The 17,727-nt window shown below is 40.0% G+C and overlaps 1 protein-coding gene across 2 annotated transcripts; it reads right to left on the bottom strand.

Annotated features, from left to right (window-relative positions):
* Nucleotides 1-5,448: 5,448 nt before the first annotated feature.
* LOC121550190 (long-chain-fatty-acid--CoA ligase ACSBG2-like) lies at nucleotides 5,449-17,642 on the bottom strand. Of its 2 annotated transcripts, XM_041862320.1 has the most exons (15): nucleotides 17,356-17,642; nucleotides 14,810-14,884; nucleotides 14,401-14,675; nucleotides 13,459-13,730; nucleotides 11,246-11,334; nucleotides 10,709-10,829; nucleotides 10,042-10,122; nucleotides 9,494-9,643; nucleotides 9,027-9,194; nucleotides 8,679-8,860; nucleotides 7,813-8,046; nucleotides 7,386-7,603; nucleotides 6,976-7,115; nucleotides 6,541-6,784; nucleotides 5,449-6,170 (listed from the first exon to the last, which is right to left on the bottom strand). In XM_041862320.1, exons 2-15 carry the CDS (start codon nucleotides 14,872-14,874, stop codon nucleotides 6,085-6,087), a joined length of 2,325 nt encoding a protein of 774 aa, XP_041718254.1. In that variant the 5' UTR covers nucleotides 14,875-14,884; nucleotides 17,356-17,642; the 3' UTR covers nucleotides 5,449-6,084. The 2 variants fall into 2 exon arrangements, with proteins under 2 accessions (XP_041718254.1, XP_041718253.1); XM_041862319.2 differs by lacking the exon at nucleotides 17,356-17,642 and having other exon boundaries at nucleotides 14,810-15,027.
* Between the last annotated feature and the right edge of the window lie 85 nt (nucleotides 17,643-17,727).

Here is a 17,727-nt window from a genome sequence, read left to right as displayed (position 1 = left end):
ATAGTGAGACTGTCAGCCAGTACTTAGAGAGGCTTAAAGATGTGTTTAACGCAAACAGTGGCATATCCGAGCCAGAACAGAGACAGGGGAGTGATACGCCCTACCATCAGCAACTAAAGATAGCGTTCCTCAGTGGAATGAGACCAGAGATAAGCAGAACCATTAAAAATACCCTGATTGGCTGGGGCACAGCAACACTCATTAAGAGAGACCTAAAGGGAGTTCAGTCATGCCAACTCTCGGGGAGATAGTGAGGCCAGAAACAAAGGGGCAGTGTCCTGGAAATCACAGTCTGTTTTGTTTTTTTGTCAGTTCTGCTGGGAGTATATTTGATGATGGGGATTTGTGTTGAATGAGAGGCTAAAGACTTCATAAAATAATAATTGGAATAATAATTATATATTAACTTGCTCACCCAGACATACGTCATGGGTGAGACATAATTGATATAATATTGTACAAAGCCAATTTAGGGTTTCCATTAAGGAACGTCAATCAATACATTGGATATTAATACTATGGAGATAAATTCAATATATGCTGGTCAACTACGGCATGTGTTTGGTGTTATTTGTAGCCTACTTAGAAAGGACAGTTACCTATATCTGCTGTATTCTAAACAATGACAGATTGGGAGTTTCATAAGAGGTGGATTTAGTAAACGAAGCAGAGGGTAATGTGAAGCGGATGTCTGAATAGTTTGTTTATACAACAGTGAGTTATGCAGACAGTTCACGTTGAACAATGGGAGATCGTTTTTACTATTAGGCTGATGGCGTAGTAAACATTTTTCGTAGGTTCTACATTTATTAAACAATAGGTTTATATTTTAATACATTAATGCAACAGGTTTAAATCAGTAGATTACCGGAAGGTGGTTATGGGCTTGTTATTTATAGGTTTAGTGAATTTAATGAAGGGACAGTAGGAGACAACATATCAATTTTTAAAAAAAATAGATGCCTGGAATAAAATATCACTGCTTACTTATACGAAGTAAGGGATTATATTGGCAAATGAGTGAAATATGACATTAAGAAGGGTGACAGGAACAATATACGGGGAAACAGATATTTCCTATGTTCTTTATTACATTTTGCATTTTGGCCATTTGGCAGACGCTCTTATCCGGAGCGACTTACAGTTGAAATATTAAAATGTAATAGTCACTGTTTTGATATGCGGAAATATTGACACATGGGTAAAACAATGTGTCAGTAGGGGGGATGGTAGAGCAGGTTAGATGGTAGAGCAGGTTAGGAAACACTTTGTGGCCTATGGTATAACGGTTTATTTTATTTTTTATAATTAAAAGTGTTTGGAAGACCTTACAGAATGCCACAGTTGGCAAGACCAGAACAGGCAGACATAGAACTAGAGAATACACTAGCAGAACACATAAGAAAATTGTTCGTTAACAATACCCGTATGTCTAAGAATTTGTGTCCTACAGGAGAATTAAAGGAGAAGGTGATTCTTAGTATATAACCTGGAGACTGGGTGTGGATCCAATCGTTGAGGAAAAAGGATTGAAAGCAGCCACGCTGGGAGGGACCATACCAAGTCCTATTGGTAACTGCCTTCGCTATAAGAATAGCTGAGAGAGCCACTTGGGTCCACGTTACCCACTGCAAAAAGGTAGGCCCACATACCAACACCGTTGAACACACACAGAGTTAAAGAGAAGAACTGACCCACTAGGGTTCGGGGGTAAACTCTGTTAACGAAGAAACTCTACCCCGACCTTTCATCACTGTGGGGTGTTTATAGAGGTATGGGTATGGGGAAGTACCAGGCAGGTGGGTCAGGGACAGGATTGGGATGGCGGTTTTGGGGATTTTGGGGGACTCTGAGCTGCATCATCATGTTAACCATATTATGGATTAATCCAGGTCAACCTAAACAGGGAAATGATGCACTGGTTCGATCTCGTAGAAATACTGAAACCAAGAAAGACTATTGGGGGAATTATTATTTTATAGTTAAAGTCAGTTTAGGACAAGATGGGGGATTCAAGATACCATTCGACTTCTCCCATGAAGAGATAGGAGGTTTTGGGGGCTTTGGTAAGAAGGGGGCGTGTACAAGAAAGTTAGGTCCTAGACGGTATGGTAAATACATTTGCACTGGGGAACGCTCATGTACTTGGGCAAGGGTGTTTAAACATACCTGGGGAACATACTATGAGAATGGAATGGACGCAGCACACCAATGGGGAATTAAACAAACCCATGATGAATGTAAAACAGAACTGGTGATAACGGTAAAGTCAATTATGCAAGATGACATAGCAAGGAACTATTGGGTCTGTGTTGATGATGTTGGGGCAAATACATGTGTGAGGCTCATTTTTCAGGAGAGAAATGAATCTTCCACCCCCGAGACAGAACAGCAGGTAGATCTAATGTTATCACCAGAGGTATCAAAAAATTGTCTAATACCCCTTGGAAGGCCCTCAGAAGGAATCCTAAATAGCACTAAACCACCAAGGGTAGAATATTTCCTCTTGCAGGAAATGAACCAAGGAGAAGTAGAAGGAATTTCAAATGAGAACTTCTGGGTAAGGTGGATGAACTACACAGCTAGGGCTTTGGGTCAAACTAATTGTTATGCCTGTTCAACAGGTAGGCCAACCCTTCTAACTGCACCTATGCCTCAGACCATGTTCTCTTGTGTGATAGATTTGGGATCAAACCAAACCTCACCTAATTGTTCTGATATTAAAATAACCACTCTTAAAAAGGATAATACTAAGGCACCCCAATTCACCATGACCCCCGGAGATTATCAATGTTATAGACACCAAAGTAATGCGAATCACAGATCAAATTGGAGAAGGGTTTACAACAACGTTTTTCTGGTGGGTTACAATTAATAAAAATGTTGACTGGATTAATTACATCTACAAAGGTTCGTTAATTAGACAAGGGATGCAGTGAAGGGAATTTCAGACCAACTATCCGTCACCTCACTCATGACCTGACAGAATAGTTTGGCTCTCGATATGCTTTTAGCAGAGAAGGGCAAGAGTTTGCAAGATGGTGGGAGGTCATTGTTGTATGTTTATCCCCAACAATACAGCCCCAGATGGCACAGTAACTAGAGCACTGGCCGGTTTCACGGCATTAAGTGAAGAATGGGCTGAGAATTTGGGGGTGAATACATCAATGACTGGTTGGTTTGATAACATGTTTGGAAAATGGAAAGCTATTGTTGCAACTATTCTGGGTGCAGCTATAGCTTCTATGGGTATGATTGTTCTTTGTGGATGTTGTCTTATTCCCTGTGTCCGAGGGTTGGTGAGCAAGGCGTTGGAGTATGCAGTATAATAATAATAATATAATATGCCATTTAGCAGACACTTTTATCCAAAGCGACTTACAGTCATGTGTGCATACATTTTTACGTATGGGTGGTCCCGGGTATCGAACCCACTATCTTGGCGTTACAAGCGCCATACTCTACCAATTTAGCTATAGAGGACCACAAGTATCACAGCAGATGGTGAGATACGGCCCAATCCCGGACTCCGACCTAAGGAATGAAGAATATGACCCACCAGGCTTGGTGGAGGACGACAATGATTCAGATAGTTTGAGACTGGATGAAACTTTTCTTAATTCTAATGTGTGAAGGTTGCAGTGAAAATCTAACGAAGAACTGTGACTGGATATTTTCCTAGAACTATAAATCTCTAGTTTAAAAGTTATTGTAATGATTTTTTGTGTATTAAAGTCTTGTTTTAAGTATGATGTACTAGTTAACCGATGTTGCAGGATGTGATGAAGCAAATGTTCTTCACTATAGGCTTAGACTGTTGTTTCCAGATAGTGGGTAAACAGGTTAGATACCATTGCTAAAGAGTAACGTTACACTTTTAATCATGGGGTAACCCTGATGAACCTGTATTAAATTAGACACTTTTTGATGTTTAGTATACTATCTTTTCAATAAATGTTATAGTGAAAATCCTAACATGGAGAGTGAGTTATGGTTGGAAGTAAAATTTGGTAGCAATGCAAGATAAATTGTATTTTTATAGTCTGTTTTGTACTAGTGATTCATTTTATATGCAAAATCAACTTATATACTTCAATGTGTGTGATTCCTTTCTATAACAACATATATTTTGTGAGTATGTGTGTAATATTTAGTCAAAGGGTGGAATTGATAGAAGAATTTGGTAAATTAATAATGACTAATTATTACACCCTGAAACTGTGTGAAAAGTGTACAGCCCGCCTAAAAGGGGAGGGATTTTTGTATGACGTGTGAGTATAAAAGATGGACTCTGAAATTGTGATAACAGAATTCTCAATGACTAAAGGCCTGACTATGCAGACCGGGACTCTGTCCGTTTCTTGATCCAAAAGCATTACAACCTTTTGGGAGACACACAGAGACACTGAAATAGTTAGTAAATCAATTATCTTAACAGCTATCTTCTGTATATCACCACCACCTTGTCACAACACAACTGATTGGCTCAAACACATTAAGAAGGAATGAAATTTCACAATTTAACTTTTAAGAAGGCACACCTGTTAATTGAAATGCATTCCAGGTGACTACCTCATGAAGCTGGTTGAGAGAATGCCAAGAGTGTGCAAAGCTGTCATCAAGGCAAAGGGTGGCTATTTGAAGAATCTCAAATATAAAATATATTTTGATTTGTTTAACACTTTTTTGGTTACTACATGATTCCATAAGTGTTATGTCATAGTTTTGATGTCTTCACTATTATTATGTAGAAAATAGTCAAAATAAAGAAAGACCCTTGAATGAGTAGGTGTGTCCAAACCTTTGACTGGTACTGTATGTCAAATAAGGTATTTCAGTTTTTTATTTTTAATACATTTGCAATGTGGGGTATTGTGTGTAGATTGATGAAGATTATCATTTTTAAATCCATTTTAGAATAAGGCTGTAACGTAACAAAATGTGGAAAAGGGGAAGGGTCCTGAATACTCTGCCAACGGTGCTTCAACAAAGTACTGAGTAAAGGGTCTGAATAATTATGGAAATGTGATATTTCAGTGTTAACTTTTTTATAATTTTGCAAAAATTAATAAAAACCTGTTTTTGTTTTGTCATTATGGGGTATTGTGTGTAGATTGATGAGAGAGAAAAACAACAATTTATTCCATTTTAGAATAAGGCTGTAACGTAATTTTTTTTGGAAAAAGTCAAGGGGTCTGAATACTTTCCGAATGCACTGTATGTAGCTAGCGCAGCAGAACCTCCGATGGTAATTATATTTCCGGAGTATAAAGCCTCTTCACAAATGGTTTCTATCAAGTCATAGCTGTCACATCACTGGCACTGTTCTCTGATGAGGAGATTCGTAATTGCTGTTCCAGTGAAACAACAGACACTAACTTGGACAGCAGCAAGTAAGGTGCATGTAAGATACTACCAAAGTTACTTTTATTGTCCAGAACAGCTTGATGGCTTTAAATCCTTTCTGATTTTATTGATCATGTTCATTTAACACATACACATTTACATTTTAATATTTCTTAATGTACACGGAAAAGCATTGGCTAAAATTCAAACAAATGTATTAGTGTATCACCCATGTTATTGTGATTCAAAGTAGTATTTTTATGAAATCACTTGACAAACATAACAATGATAAAATCATTTGTTTCGATATCATTGTCCTTTACTTAAAATGATGTGTACAATATAGCATTGCTAAATGATTGCCCTTGGTATGTCTTTAGATTCTCCCGGAACATGTTGAGAGAACATAAGTGTTTTTTTGCAAACATGTTCATATATTTTACAAATAATAAACTAAAAAGCCTATGACAGTGATACGACTTTGACATTTTCGCTATGGTTGCAATTACAGTTCCTTTTTGCAGAGTAGCTTACCAGAAGCACAAACTGCTTGCACAGTCGTGGACACTAGATTTGGCGATGATGATTATACGGTATATTTACAAAAAAGTGCTAATATCATTGCTGTGTAATCTTATGTACATAAAAACAGCTTAAATATTGATATGGTGCAGATGCACTTAATAGGCCAATAACTACAACAGTCCAATGTTCTCCAGTCCTTTTTGAGTCCCTCTGTTATTCTTGTGGCATTCCATAAATAGCGTTGATTTTCTCCTGGAACATTTTGACAACAACCCCCCTCTTTAGTTTCATGGTAGGTCCTGGAGAGAATATAGAAGAAGGAAATGATATTCAATCAGACTTAACGTGCTCTCAAAATGAGTGTCCTCTTTTTCTTGTGCTCCAATCACATTTGACATACTCAACAGCATGGAAGAAAGATGATATCATGCAATGGTATCCAGAGGAATGTTGTTTAGTATGAAACAGTCACAAGACTGCCTTGTCAGATACTATACGTGATGAACATTACTGGCAAAACATTTACTTCGCTCTCAGAGTTCTTTGTCAAATTATGAAAAAGCTAATTATCTATTGAAAATGACATACAGTAACGTCACAAGACTAGCTTTAGTTTAGCAAACTAGCTTTAATTTAATATAAATATATTTTTCACACTGATTGACTCACCCAGTTCTCCCCCGGATATGGAGAAATCTCTGTCCAAAATAAACCACTTCTGGACCCTCTGGGCGTTGGAGGGGGCCTTAGCGTTCACGCGCTCTATGCCCTCCTGAATGGCCTTGTAAATAGCTGGCTCCTTACTGGCTATAATCTCAGAGGCCTTGGTTGCCACGACGCCACGCTGCTGGCAGAACGCCAAGGCCTCTGGAGTCAGCTCGTCCGTCGGATCGCCATTGTCGTCGACTACACACTACGGAGGGAGAGTGGGGTCAAAGGTTAGGAGTGATCCAGGAGTCTTTCTGAACAGAGCCTGGATCCAGATCTGTTTGTGCTGTATAATTATATTCTAATTGCTTAATAATTCTAAAGCAAGAATTCTAAAGCATGCCAATGAACATTGGAGTTGGCAATACAGTCCACATCTAACGTTTGAGGCCTTACTTTGAGCGTGAGCATCATGGAGAGGAATTTCAGCTTGTCTCCGAGCAACATGGCGTTGCTGATGATGGCGGTCTCTGCTTTCACTGCATCCTCAATGGGCACAGGTGGAATATTCTCCCCTCCTGCTGTTATGATCAGCTCTACAGGACAAGATATGTCATACTTAGCTAGATATTTAGATCAAGATTCCACATGATGTTCAACTATGATTATCTTGAATATCCAGGCTCAAGGTAGAAGTTACCCTTAGGCACAGACTTAGGATCAGGGGAAGGTACACAAAATTGACCTTAGATCAGTGTCTAGGAGAAACTGCATCTTACTCCCATCGACACCCAACACTGGCAGCCATGTTGTGTAGTGGCTATATACTGTACATCTAGAAAATAAACTATAAATAAGTACTATACCCTTTATCCTCCCTGTGATGAACAGGAAGTTGTCCTTGTCGTGCTTGCCCAGGTCTCCAGAGTGCAGCCAGCCCTCCTGGTCCAGGGCCTCCTCAGTCTTTTCTGGCTCGTTCAGGTAGCCCATGAACACATGACGCCCCCAGAAACAGATCTCACCATTCCCATCCTCGTCTGGCTTGTCTAACTTTGTCTGGCAGCCAATCACCACCTTTCCACAGCTGAGGACAACATCATGATATTTTCTGTCAATTCTTTATACAGTGAGACCGCAAAGCAAGTGGGTATTAAATGTCACTTTTATATCTGATGGCTTATCGGTATTAATTCATGTTTTGCTATTACAATGATAGTTTTGTCAACTACAAATTAATGAATGTAAACAGTCATTAAAAATGGCAGTGGACATCCTAGTTTTCTAGTTGCTGACCTCATGATCTTGAAGTTATTCTCCCAGGAGATGGTGTGAGGGCCGGTGCTTTCACTCATCCCATAAAGCTCATACAAGGGGAGGCTAAGGCTCATGAAGTACTCCAGGGTCTCCTTAGTGATGGGTGCTGCTCCTGTTAAGCAGTTCCTGCAGCGGTCCAGGCCCATGGCCCAGCGAACCTTCTTAAACACCAGGTTGTTTGCCAGCATGAAGCCCCAGGGCAACAGGTTCTCACTGGAATCCACAACAAACAAGGAGGAATAACACACATGGTGTAAAAGATTAACGAGATTCTCTGTTACTTTTGTATACTTTTAAGCCAGTAGTTCTGAAAGTGGCATTCACGAGCCAAAGGCGGTCCCTGAAAATTAGGTACTACATCACACATGTGCAGATATGTGCACCACTGTCTCTCGCTCTGCTGTGTGTGCATCTTGCTAGCTGTCACTCAAATGGTGAGGGGCTGATTGGCTGGAACTCTAATTGCTAGGGGGCTGGCCCATGTGGTGGAAAATGTAGGGGAAATGGTGCCGCACAGCTTCTAGTAAACAAACTAGGGGTTTCCTGGCTAATTGAGGTAAGACAGTAATTCTGCTCACAGATTATGCATGAATGAAAAAAACACATTGACACATCCAGCCCAAAGCGGGAGGTTAAAAAATACTTACTAGTCGCCAAACTTGGCTGGAATTGAATCTAGTTTAGAATACAAAAAATGCTATTTGGGCGTGAGTGAGGATACATGTTTTTATTTTATTGTTGTTGATAAGATCATGTCTATGGGTGAAATTTGATGTACTGAAAATCTGCATTATTTCTGAAGTGTGGGTTTGATTGAACAACAAGAACCTGAGATAAATCCTTACCCATTCATGGCACTGTAGCTGGCTTGCAATCCGATGGATTTAGCCCAGTCTGCCACTCTTTTCCTCATACCAGAGGACTTGGCACCAATGGCTTTCATCTTCTCCTGCATCTTCTCCCACACACGGGGAACTCCCAGGAAACTGGTGGGGCGCACCTCTTTCAGTGTATTCCCCAAAGAGCCCTATGAAATCATCAAGTTACATCACGTTACTCCAGTCCCACCCTTCCCAACCAAGTGAAAACCAAACCACTACACCTCAATCAATTGTTCTCATTGTAAATAGCATTTTGAAAGGAAAGTAATGCACAGCATCATTATCTGTAGTATAATAGTTAGGGATTCTGACCTTCAGGGCGTCTGGTTCTGCGAAATACGTCGCCCCTGCGAATCTCATGGCGATCCACATGTCGTTGACCTGGGCAGCTACATGGCTCAGGGGCAGGTAGCTCACCACCACCTCCTCACCATGTTTCAGATCTGGCATGGTGCCCGCCGCATTTGAAGTCCAGGTGATCTGAGGAGAGAGTCGGTCACCACTTAGAGGAAAAACTATAAGCTACGTTTTTGTTTGTCCTTGCCGTGAACAATACATGGACAAAATTGTGACTCTTTCACATACTGTATCCGGTGCCCAGTGGCCCCAGAGCTATCTCCACCATATAGTACTACTGTAATGTGTCTGAAGGAGCCACCACATCCTGTGAGGATGAAGGGGGAGCCAGCTGGATACTGCAGTACAGTAAATGTACATGTCAATATAGAGCTTTTTCCTCAATAGCCTATTTTTATTGTCATGTCATTGTCATTACTCACATTGTCATGACTCAGCATGACCCCTTTGGGTTTGCCTGTGGTTCCAGAGGTGTAGATGAGCGTACAACACTGGTTAGCCCTCTGACTGTCCACCACAGCATTCAGCTGTTCATCAGACACCTCTTCACCCAGCTTCATAAACTCAGCCCACTGTAGGAGGACAGAGGTTGAATCAGTAACGCCTGGTTCACATTATAGATCCAATCCGAATCGTACTGTGCTGGCTTGGATATTTTCTTTTCACATTATCCTTTCCAACAACTATGGTGGATGTGTAACAAAGCCAGCCCAGTTCAGCTCGACTTGGCTCAGTTTTCTCAGTAATGTGAATGGATTAACAGTCTCACAGTTACAGTGTAGGACATGAAAAATTATAGGAAATACTGTGTGCTACTAACATTGCTATATATTCCCCCCCCCAAAAAAAATAAAATAATAATAATAATATTTTTAAAAAACATTGCTATCTATTATGCAAATAAATAATGTTTTTTTTCAGCTGGCTAAACTTGATCTTGCTTATAGATATTATTTCGATGCAAACTTACAGTGTACAAGTTTGGCAGCTTCTGTTGCAGTTCATCCTTGTACTGAACGATAGCTTTCAAGTGTGGAAGCTGGTCCTTAATCTGAAAGGTATGGACAAAGTAGGAATTTTAGAATTAATCATTTTGGCACAAAAACAAGAAACATATTCACTTGATCGACTTACAAATAAAACAGAGCGCAGTATTGGATTCATACTTTTTTTAAATTCTTTTTTTCATAATTCTGCATGGATGTTTGCATAATTCTGTGCATAGGTTCTATGGCTATTGGCATTTTTCAGTTTTCTCTATATATTATTGTATACGCATTTGTCTCACCCGTTTTTAAAATCTATTGCACACCTATATTACTTGACATGGATAAACAAACCAAAATGTATTAATGTTTTTCTTTATGTCTACTGTGTAATATTTATTTTGATGTTAATGTGTCATATGTATTCAATTGACTGGATATAGTCAATTGACCAGATGTACATACCTCTAGAGGTTATTTAAGTAGGTGTATTTCACAGTGGTGTATGACCTGATGAAGATCCAACTCAGATCGAAACTTATTTTTTCTGCGTCTAATTAAATCACCAGAGTTGTAGACATTTCTATTTTATTTTATTGGCAGACACAACCAGGGCAACAGTATAGTTCAGTATGTGTTATGGGGTCTCACCTGGAGGATTTTGAGGAGCTGTTTGTGGTTCTCCACCACAAGGACGTTGGCCTCACAGTTGTCTGCTACATACAGACATGCCTCGGGGGAGTTGGTGGTGTAGATGCCGGCAGCAAAGCCCCTGGCACACAACACACATCAGATCAGACAACTTTCTTATTGAGGTGGTTTAGACTGTGATTGCTGTGTGGGATGAATACTTTCTATGAGGAAACAGCTGGTTGTCCAAGTCTTACAGCATTTACAGTATGAACAATAGTGCAGGGTAGTGCATGGTAAGATAGTGCATGCTAGATGTATAATAATAGGGGCGGCAGGTAGCCTAGCGGTTAGAGAGGCGAGCCAGTAACCGGAGGGTTGCAAGTTCGAATCCCGGGTCTGATGGGGAAAAACATTGGCCTGCCGTTGTGCCCTTGACCTCTCCAAAAACATGTGTGTGTCTTTCAGAGGGGTTGGGTTAAAAGCGGATGTCACATTTCGGTTGGACAATTGACCAATAAAGTATTCTTAATCATGTTAAAAGTTTGTTATTATTACCCAGCCAGGATACAGCCAATGTCTGAGATGAACCACTCTGGAGAGTTAAAGCCCAGAATACCGACACCATGGTAACGCTCCAGTCCCAACTACAGTAGAGGGAGGAAGAGAAAGAGTCCGAAAGAAACATTTATAATCAATAAGAATGTGGCACACTGCCTCATTTACTGTTGACCTACATGATGCTTTGTAAACTATTCCACTTCATCACTTCACACCTACTCATACAAGGGTTTTTCTTTATTTTTTACTATTTTCTACATTGTAGAATAATAGTGAAGACATCAAAACTATAAAATAACACATGGAATCCCATAGTAACCAAAAAAGTATTAAACAAATCAAAATATATTTTATATTTGAGGTTCTTCAAATAGCCACCCTTTGCCTCGATGACAGCTTTTCACACTCTTGGCATTCTCTCAATGTCACGCCCTGGCTCTGGGGACTCTTAAATGTTGAGCCAGGGTGTGGATTTTTCTATGTTTAGTTTTCTATGTTTTTGTTCTAGATCGTGTTGATCTATGTTGGCCAGGGTGGTTCCCAATCAGAGACAGCTGTAGCTCGTTGTCTCTGATTGGGGACCATACTTAGGCAGCCTGTTGGCACCAGTTAGTTTGTGGGATCTTGTTCCGTAAAGGTTTGTGTTGTGTAACCTCAGGACTTCACGTATCGTTTTGTTGTTTTGTTCGTATGTTGTGTACAAAATAAAATGTACGCTTATCACGCTGCGCCTTGGTCCGTCTCTTCCTGTAACGATCGTGACACTCAACCAGCTTCACCTAGAATGATTTTCCAACAGTCTTGAAGGAGTTCCCACATATGCTGAGCACTTGTTGGCTGCTTTTCCTTCACTCTGCGGTCCGACTCATCCCAAACCATCTCAATTTTGTTGTGGTCGGGGAATTGTGGAGGCCAGGTCATCTGATGCAGCATTCCATCACTCTCCTTCTTGGTAATATAGCCCTCTTCTGTATACCCACCCTACCTTGTCACAACACAACTAATTGGCTCAAACGCATTAAGAAGGAAAGAAATTCCACAAATTAACTTTTAAGAAGGAACACCTGTTAATTGAAATGAATTCCAGGTGACAACCTCATGAAGCTGGTTGAGAGAATGTCAAGAGTGTGCAAAGCTCTCATCAAGGCAAAGGGTGGCTATTTGAAGAATCTCAAATATAAAATATATTTTGATTTGTTTAACACTTCTGGTTACTACATGATTGCATATGTGTTATTTCATAGTTTTGATGTCTTCACTATTATTCTACAATGTAGAAAATAGTAAAAAAATAAAGAAAAACCCTTGAATGAGTAGGTGTTCTAAAACTTTTGACCAGTAGTGTACAACAAACCCTGAGGTGCCTTATTGCTATTATAAACTGGTTACCAACATAATTAGAGCACTGAAAATAAATGTTTTGTCATACCCATGGTATACGGTCTGATATACCACGGCTGTCAGCCAATCAGCATTCAGGGCTCGAACCACCCAGTTTATAATGAAAAGTATGAAAATGTATGCACTCACTACTGTACGTCGCTCTGGATAAGAGCGTCTGCTAAATGACTAAAATGTCAAATGTAAAAAATGTATAATTACAAATCATTTGTAGACCACAAATTGACTGCAAGAATCCAAAACAGATATCTTTGACTAAAACATAATCATTTCAAACCTTACTTACATTTGAATATGATCATGCATCTCTCTATTATCCGTGGGAGTACTTGGGAACAGATTTCTTAAGTTAAAATCACTTGGCGCTAATTTCCTGGAGTTTTTTCAGTCTTATTTCCAACAATGAAAAAAGGTAGTAATAATAATAATAATCTATATATAATTTTATTTTGCTCAGAAAATTTTGGGGGCCAAATAAAACCACCCACGGGCCAAATTCGGCTCGTGGGCCGCCAGTTGGGGAACCCTGCCATAGCCTATTTGAAGATGATTTTCAGTGATGTTAACAGATCTGCATTATAGTTAATTAGAATTCACTGGCAAAGTTGAAAAATACTCCTACGTGTCTATATAGAGCAACTAAAAAATGCAGAACACATCCTGGTACAAAAAGTACATCATAACATTCTGTAGATAGAGCAACGGAAAAACTTTGAGAGATCATTTTCGATTAAATTCCACTTAAGCATAGAACAGAGAGCAACTAAAGAGCACAGACACTGACACAACAACTACATCAATAAACAGACCTTGAGGAAGCTCTTGGCCGCCACTCGGCACTGCTGGTAATACTCCCTCCAGGTCAGGGTGACCCACTGCCCGTCTTTCTTAGATGCCAGTGCAGGCAGGTCTCCATAGCTCTCCACCGTCTCCAGGAACATCTGGTGGACGGTCATGGGGGCCTCGGAGCCAGGCCCTGTCTCGGTCATCCTCAGCTTGACCGCCTGGTCCCTGGAGGTGCACCAGAGCTGCTCCGCTGGGGCCAGAGACACATCCGACAGCTTCAGGGGCACCGAGGCACCTGTAGTACGGGGACAGCAGGGGCAGCAGTTGCCTGCCATCAGTGGTAGTTTATGGAGTAATCTCAGACTAGTATTCCCTTTCCCTGTTCCCACAAGAACGCAGTGGACCGCAGGTAGGTACAGAATGAGAATGTGTTCTCAGTCAACTTACCTGGTAAAATAAGGGTTAAATAAAACAGAAGTCAGGGGGGTGTGGCTATGTCTGAGAATCAGACTGGACTATCTCTACCACACCCTCATTCGCTGTCTCAGTGTGAAGTATAACCATTTGAACCCTCTTAACTAGAACTGAGCTGCCTGTATCATGTTGAAGCTATGGAATGTCACTGCCTACCCACCAATTAGGTTTGAGTGGTGAAACTGGCTCTGATTAAATAGAAAAGGTCAAAAACAAGGGGGACAGGTTAAAAATGTTCTTCCTCATAGATTAAATAACACATTTCCTCGAAGACCAGAATAACTGTAACCCTGAACTGATTATGCTTTTAGGCACATTTCTGTCAAACTGTTCCACAAGTTTCTTTATAACTGCTGAATTATGAACTACAAAACATAATCATGTTCGTCTTACATGCGATAAAACATCTGATCTGCTTCAGTTAAATTGAGTCCATCTCCTACATAAAAAAACTCTTAGCCCTACCTATGATCACCATAAACTGCTATTACCTGAGAGAGGATCCCATTGAGGTCCCTCTAGTCCAGGTGATCTGGGTGGTTTGGCTGGTACTTCAGGTATGCTTGATGGGGTTATCACTGCAGGTTCTACAGCAGCTGTCTCCTGGCTGTCTTTGCACTCTCCATCTGACTCTGACTCAGAGTTTGGCTGTGGATGGTCCACTACTCCACCATTGATGAGGGGACTCGAGTGGTTTCTGTTCTGTTGGAGTTTGGCGACTGGTGGTAACTGTTCGGTTTCGCCAAGAGGAATGTCACTCACACAACTAGAATGAAGCATATGAAAATAAAAGATGCTTAAATAAACACTCAGTCATAAAACACTGTACCATTATTTGGTGAATATTCAGCAATAATAAACTGGTACTTCAGCATATAAGGTTACTATAAGTCCACATACCTCTCAGAACTCTTCTCTACAACAGGAACCCCATTGGTAACAATGGAATCCTCTTGTTCAGACATCTTGTAAATGCTTAAATAAAATACGTCAAATATCTACATTAGATGTGCAGAAACCACTTGATCATGATCAACGAGCTATAAATATCAAATGAATAAAATCTCTAAATAGTTTGTGCAAAGGCTCCTGATATTCTACTAATTCAAGAGAAAAAGTGCACCCTCCTGGATCCTTATATGAGTGGGTATTGCAACATGACAGCGTCAGGGGTTGTGTCAATAGCTGCTTAGCTCGATTGATAACGAATGGCGAAATTAAAGGGTTTGTGCCAAAAACTTGTAACCATTTGCAGAGCTTTTTCCAATCTTTCACTTAAATATAGTAGGTTACACCAAGACGGTTGACTTTTAACTAAGAAAGTGACACTGAGAAAGAGCACGTATTTATGCTGAAAAACCTTTTTTGTCCTACTTCAAAGGCAGATCTCAGTCAAGGTTCTGTACAGTTGTTATCTCCATAGACACACATAGTAAATATGTTGGTTATTACATGTCTCAAATACAACATAGGCCCAAAGCATGTAGTGAAGTGCACATAAAGTAACATGTTGGGTTACTTGACCATCATACCTCATCATTATCTCTGACATGAAGTCAATCAGCCTATGATGAAAAATGTCAGTGAAATTATGCCATCTAGTGTTTGTATCTTGAAATTGAAGACAATTTTCACACGGCTCTGCTGTAGTTTAGCTATGACAATCATAATGATGACATGCCTTGAGTATACAATTTTGCCAAGAAGCTGCCAAACATGTATGGAGAGAGAAAGGTGGATGGTGTCACTTGACTGCAGTTCAAATTCCAAACGAGCAGTTAAAATATTGAGACATAGCTCATAACAGTGATAGAAAATGTTAATCTGGTTCATGAGGACATTGTTTTGTTTCACCACTTCAACAAGAAAAGAACAGAAGATCCGACCAGATAGATCAGATAACTACGGTCAAAATGTCTCTAGGGCAAAGTTCATCATAATTGCAAAACAATTGCCTAAGTTATGTGGCAAAGTAAACACTGAACTTTTGCACAGAATGATGCAAACATTAGTGCTTACTGACATTTCTGCAAAAAAACGATGAACTGTAATACATAAATTGGATAGAATCTCTATGCTCTCTTAATGGACCAATGCAGATGTTTTTATCTCAATATCAAATCATTTCTGGGTAACAATTAAGTACCTTACTGGGATTGTTTTAAATTAAAAATTGTAAAAAAATAAACTAAAATAGCTTCTTAGCTAGAACAATTTCTCAAGCAAGAATTTTGCTAGGACTGTCTGGGAGTGGTCTAAGTGGGAGGGGAAAACTAAAAACTAGCTGTTATTAGCAGAGAGGATTGGAACTATTTCTTATTGGTCTGTTTACTGCCTGGTGATGTCACCAGAGCAGGCAGGTCAAAACTCTATCCCACCAAAACAGGCTGAAATTTCAGGCGGTCTTTTCAAACAACTCATACACTAAAAGGGCATATCATCAATTTCATAATTTCACTGTATTATTCCAACCTCATAGTGTGGAAATATATATACAATCTAGTTTTGGACTGCACTGGGCCTTTAACATATTACCTCTAAACAGGAAGCAGGTTGACACAAAAAAATACAATACTCTATCTATGTTCCTACATGAGTAAGGCTCAACCCATCAAGTAATGAGTTGTCCAAGCAGGCTTTAACAAGACACATCATAGCAGGAGATAATAAAGAATAAGCCTGAGCCTGTTGGCAAAACAATAAAACACGAGGAACCTGCTTGGTTGAGTTTAGTTTGACCATGTTTTTTTGCATGCATGTCCTGAGATCTAGGCTAGGTCATGTTTGTTTGTTTGCTTTGAACACATGTATCTATCTATATATAGCTTAGGCAACCAACGCATGCAGCTATTATAGGCTACTGGTCAAATTTTTTCACTCTGAACATGCCTTTGCCACTGAAATTCAAACATTACATTGGATATATACTGTGAAAGCTACTGTATCAGTACCAGAAAGCAATCTAAAGGTCAAAATAACAGTTACTCTTGGTTTTAATGGTTAGACAATTACATGCAATTATAGGCAACTTAACACCTCCCAGTATCAGTCAATGCTTTGCTGTAGATGCTGTACAAATAATCCTAAATATTCAGAGGTTAATAATGCAAGAACTGTCCAACTGTTTCAAATGTATTTCACAAACCAAGACAGATGGACAAATGTATTCCAAGACAGACGGACACAGACAGACTGACAGACAGACAGAGACAGACAATTGACCCCCGTTCACCACTCTGACAGGTGAGCAAGGACTGTAGGAACATGTTGCAAGAGCTGTCTGTGATTTGTAGATTGACGTGGTGGTCTGGCACATGAAAAAAATAGCCTATCGTGAAAGAATCCAAGCACACATCAAGAAATTGATGAATTCATTCCAGAGTAGTAATATTCAGCAGACAATTATAATACCATTCTATTGAATAAAGACAGAGCAAATATCCTACCTTGTTCAGAGACTTTGTTCAGACAGGGACAGACAGAGGCAGGTGCTATAGGACATCAACTTGGCAGGAGAGAGCGCAGGGAAAACCTGAATGGACCTCGACGTGATGTGCACAACGTGGGACTGTCACCCAGGACAGCAGCTGATAAGCTGTATGGGGGACAGTACTGTCCAACTCAGGTCTTTCTGCTCTCTTACGTAATTTCCCCCATACCTGAGGGTCAAATTGCTAGTTAACGATCCACCAGTAGACTTGAACAAAGGTTACCTTCTGCAGCAGTAGGTGCTGGAAACTGACAAGGAGCTGTGTGGGGGGTAGCATACTACATTAGAGCCTAGGGATCTAAATTAAGCCAGTGTTGACATTGCTGTG

Source organism: Coregonus clupeaformis, chromosome 18 (genome assembly GCF_020615455.1).
Source record: "Coregonus clupeaformis isolate EN_2021a chromosome 18, ASM2061545v1, whole genome shotgun sequence".
NCBI lineage: Eukaryota > Metazoa > Chordata > Actinopteri > Salmoniformes > Salmonidae > Coregonus > Coregonus clupeaformis.
This window is presented reverse-complemented; position numbering and strand designations above follow the sequence as displayed.

Bases quoted from the DNA above. Each gene is read 5' to 3' on its own strand.
- LOC121550190 (XM_041862320.1), bottom strand. From the start codon at position 14,874: ATGTCTGAACAAGAGGATTCCATTGTTACCAATGGGGTTCCTGTTGTA. The intron at 14,676-14,809 runs GTATGTGGACTT...GCTTCATTCTAG, and splicing joins GTAGAGAAGAGTTCTGAGAG to TTGTGTGAGTGACATTCCTC. The intron at 7,604-7,812 runs GTCAGCAACTAG...TGTTGTCCTCAG, and splicing joins AATAACTTCAAGATCATGAG to CTGTGGAAAGGTGGTGATTG.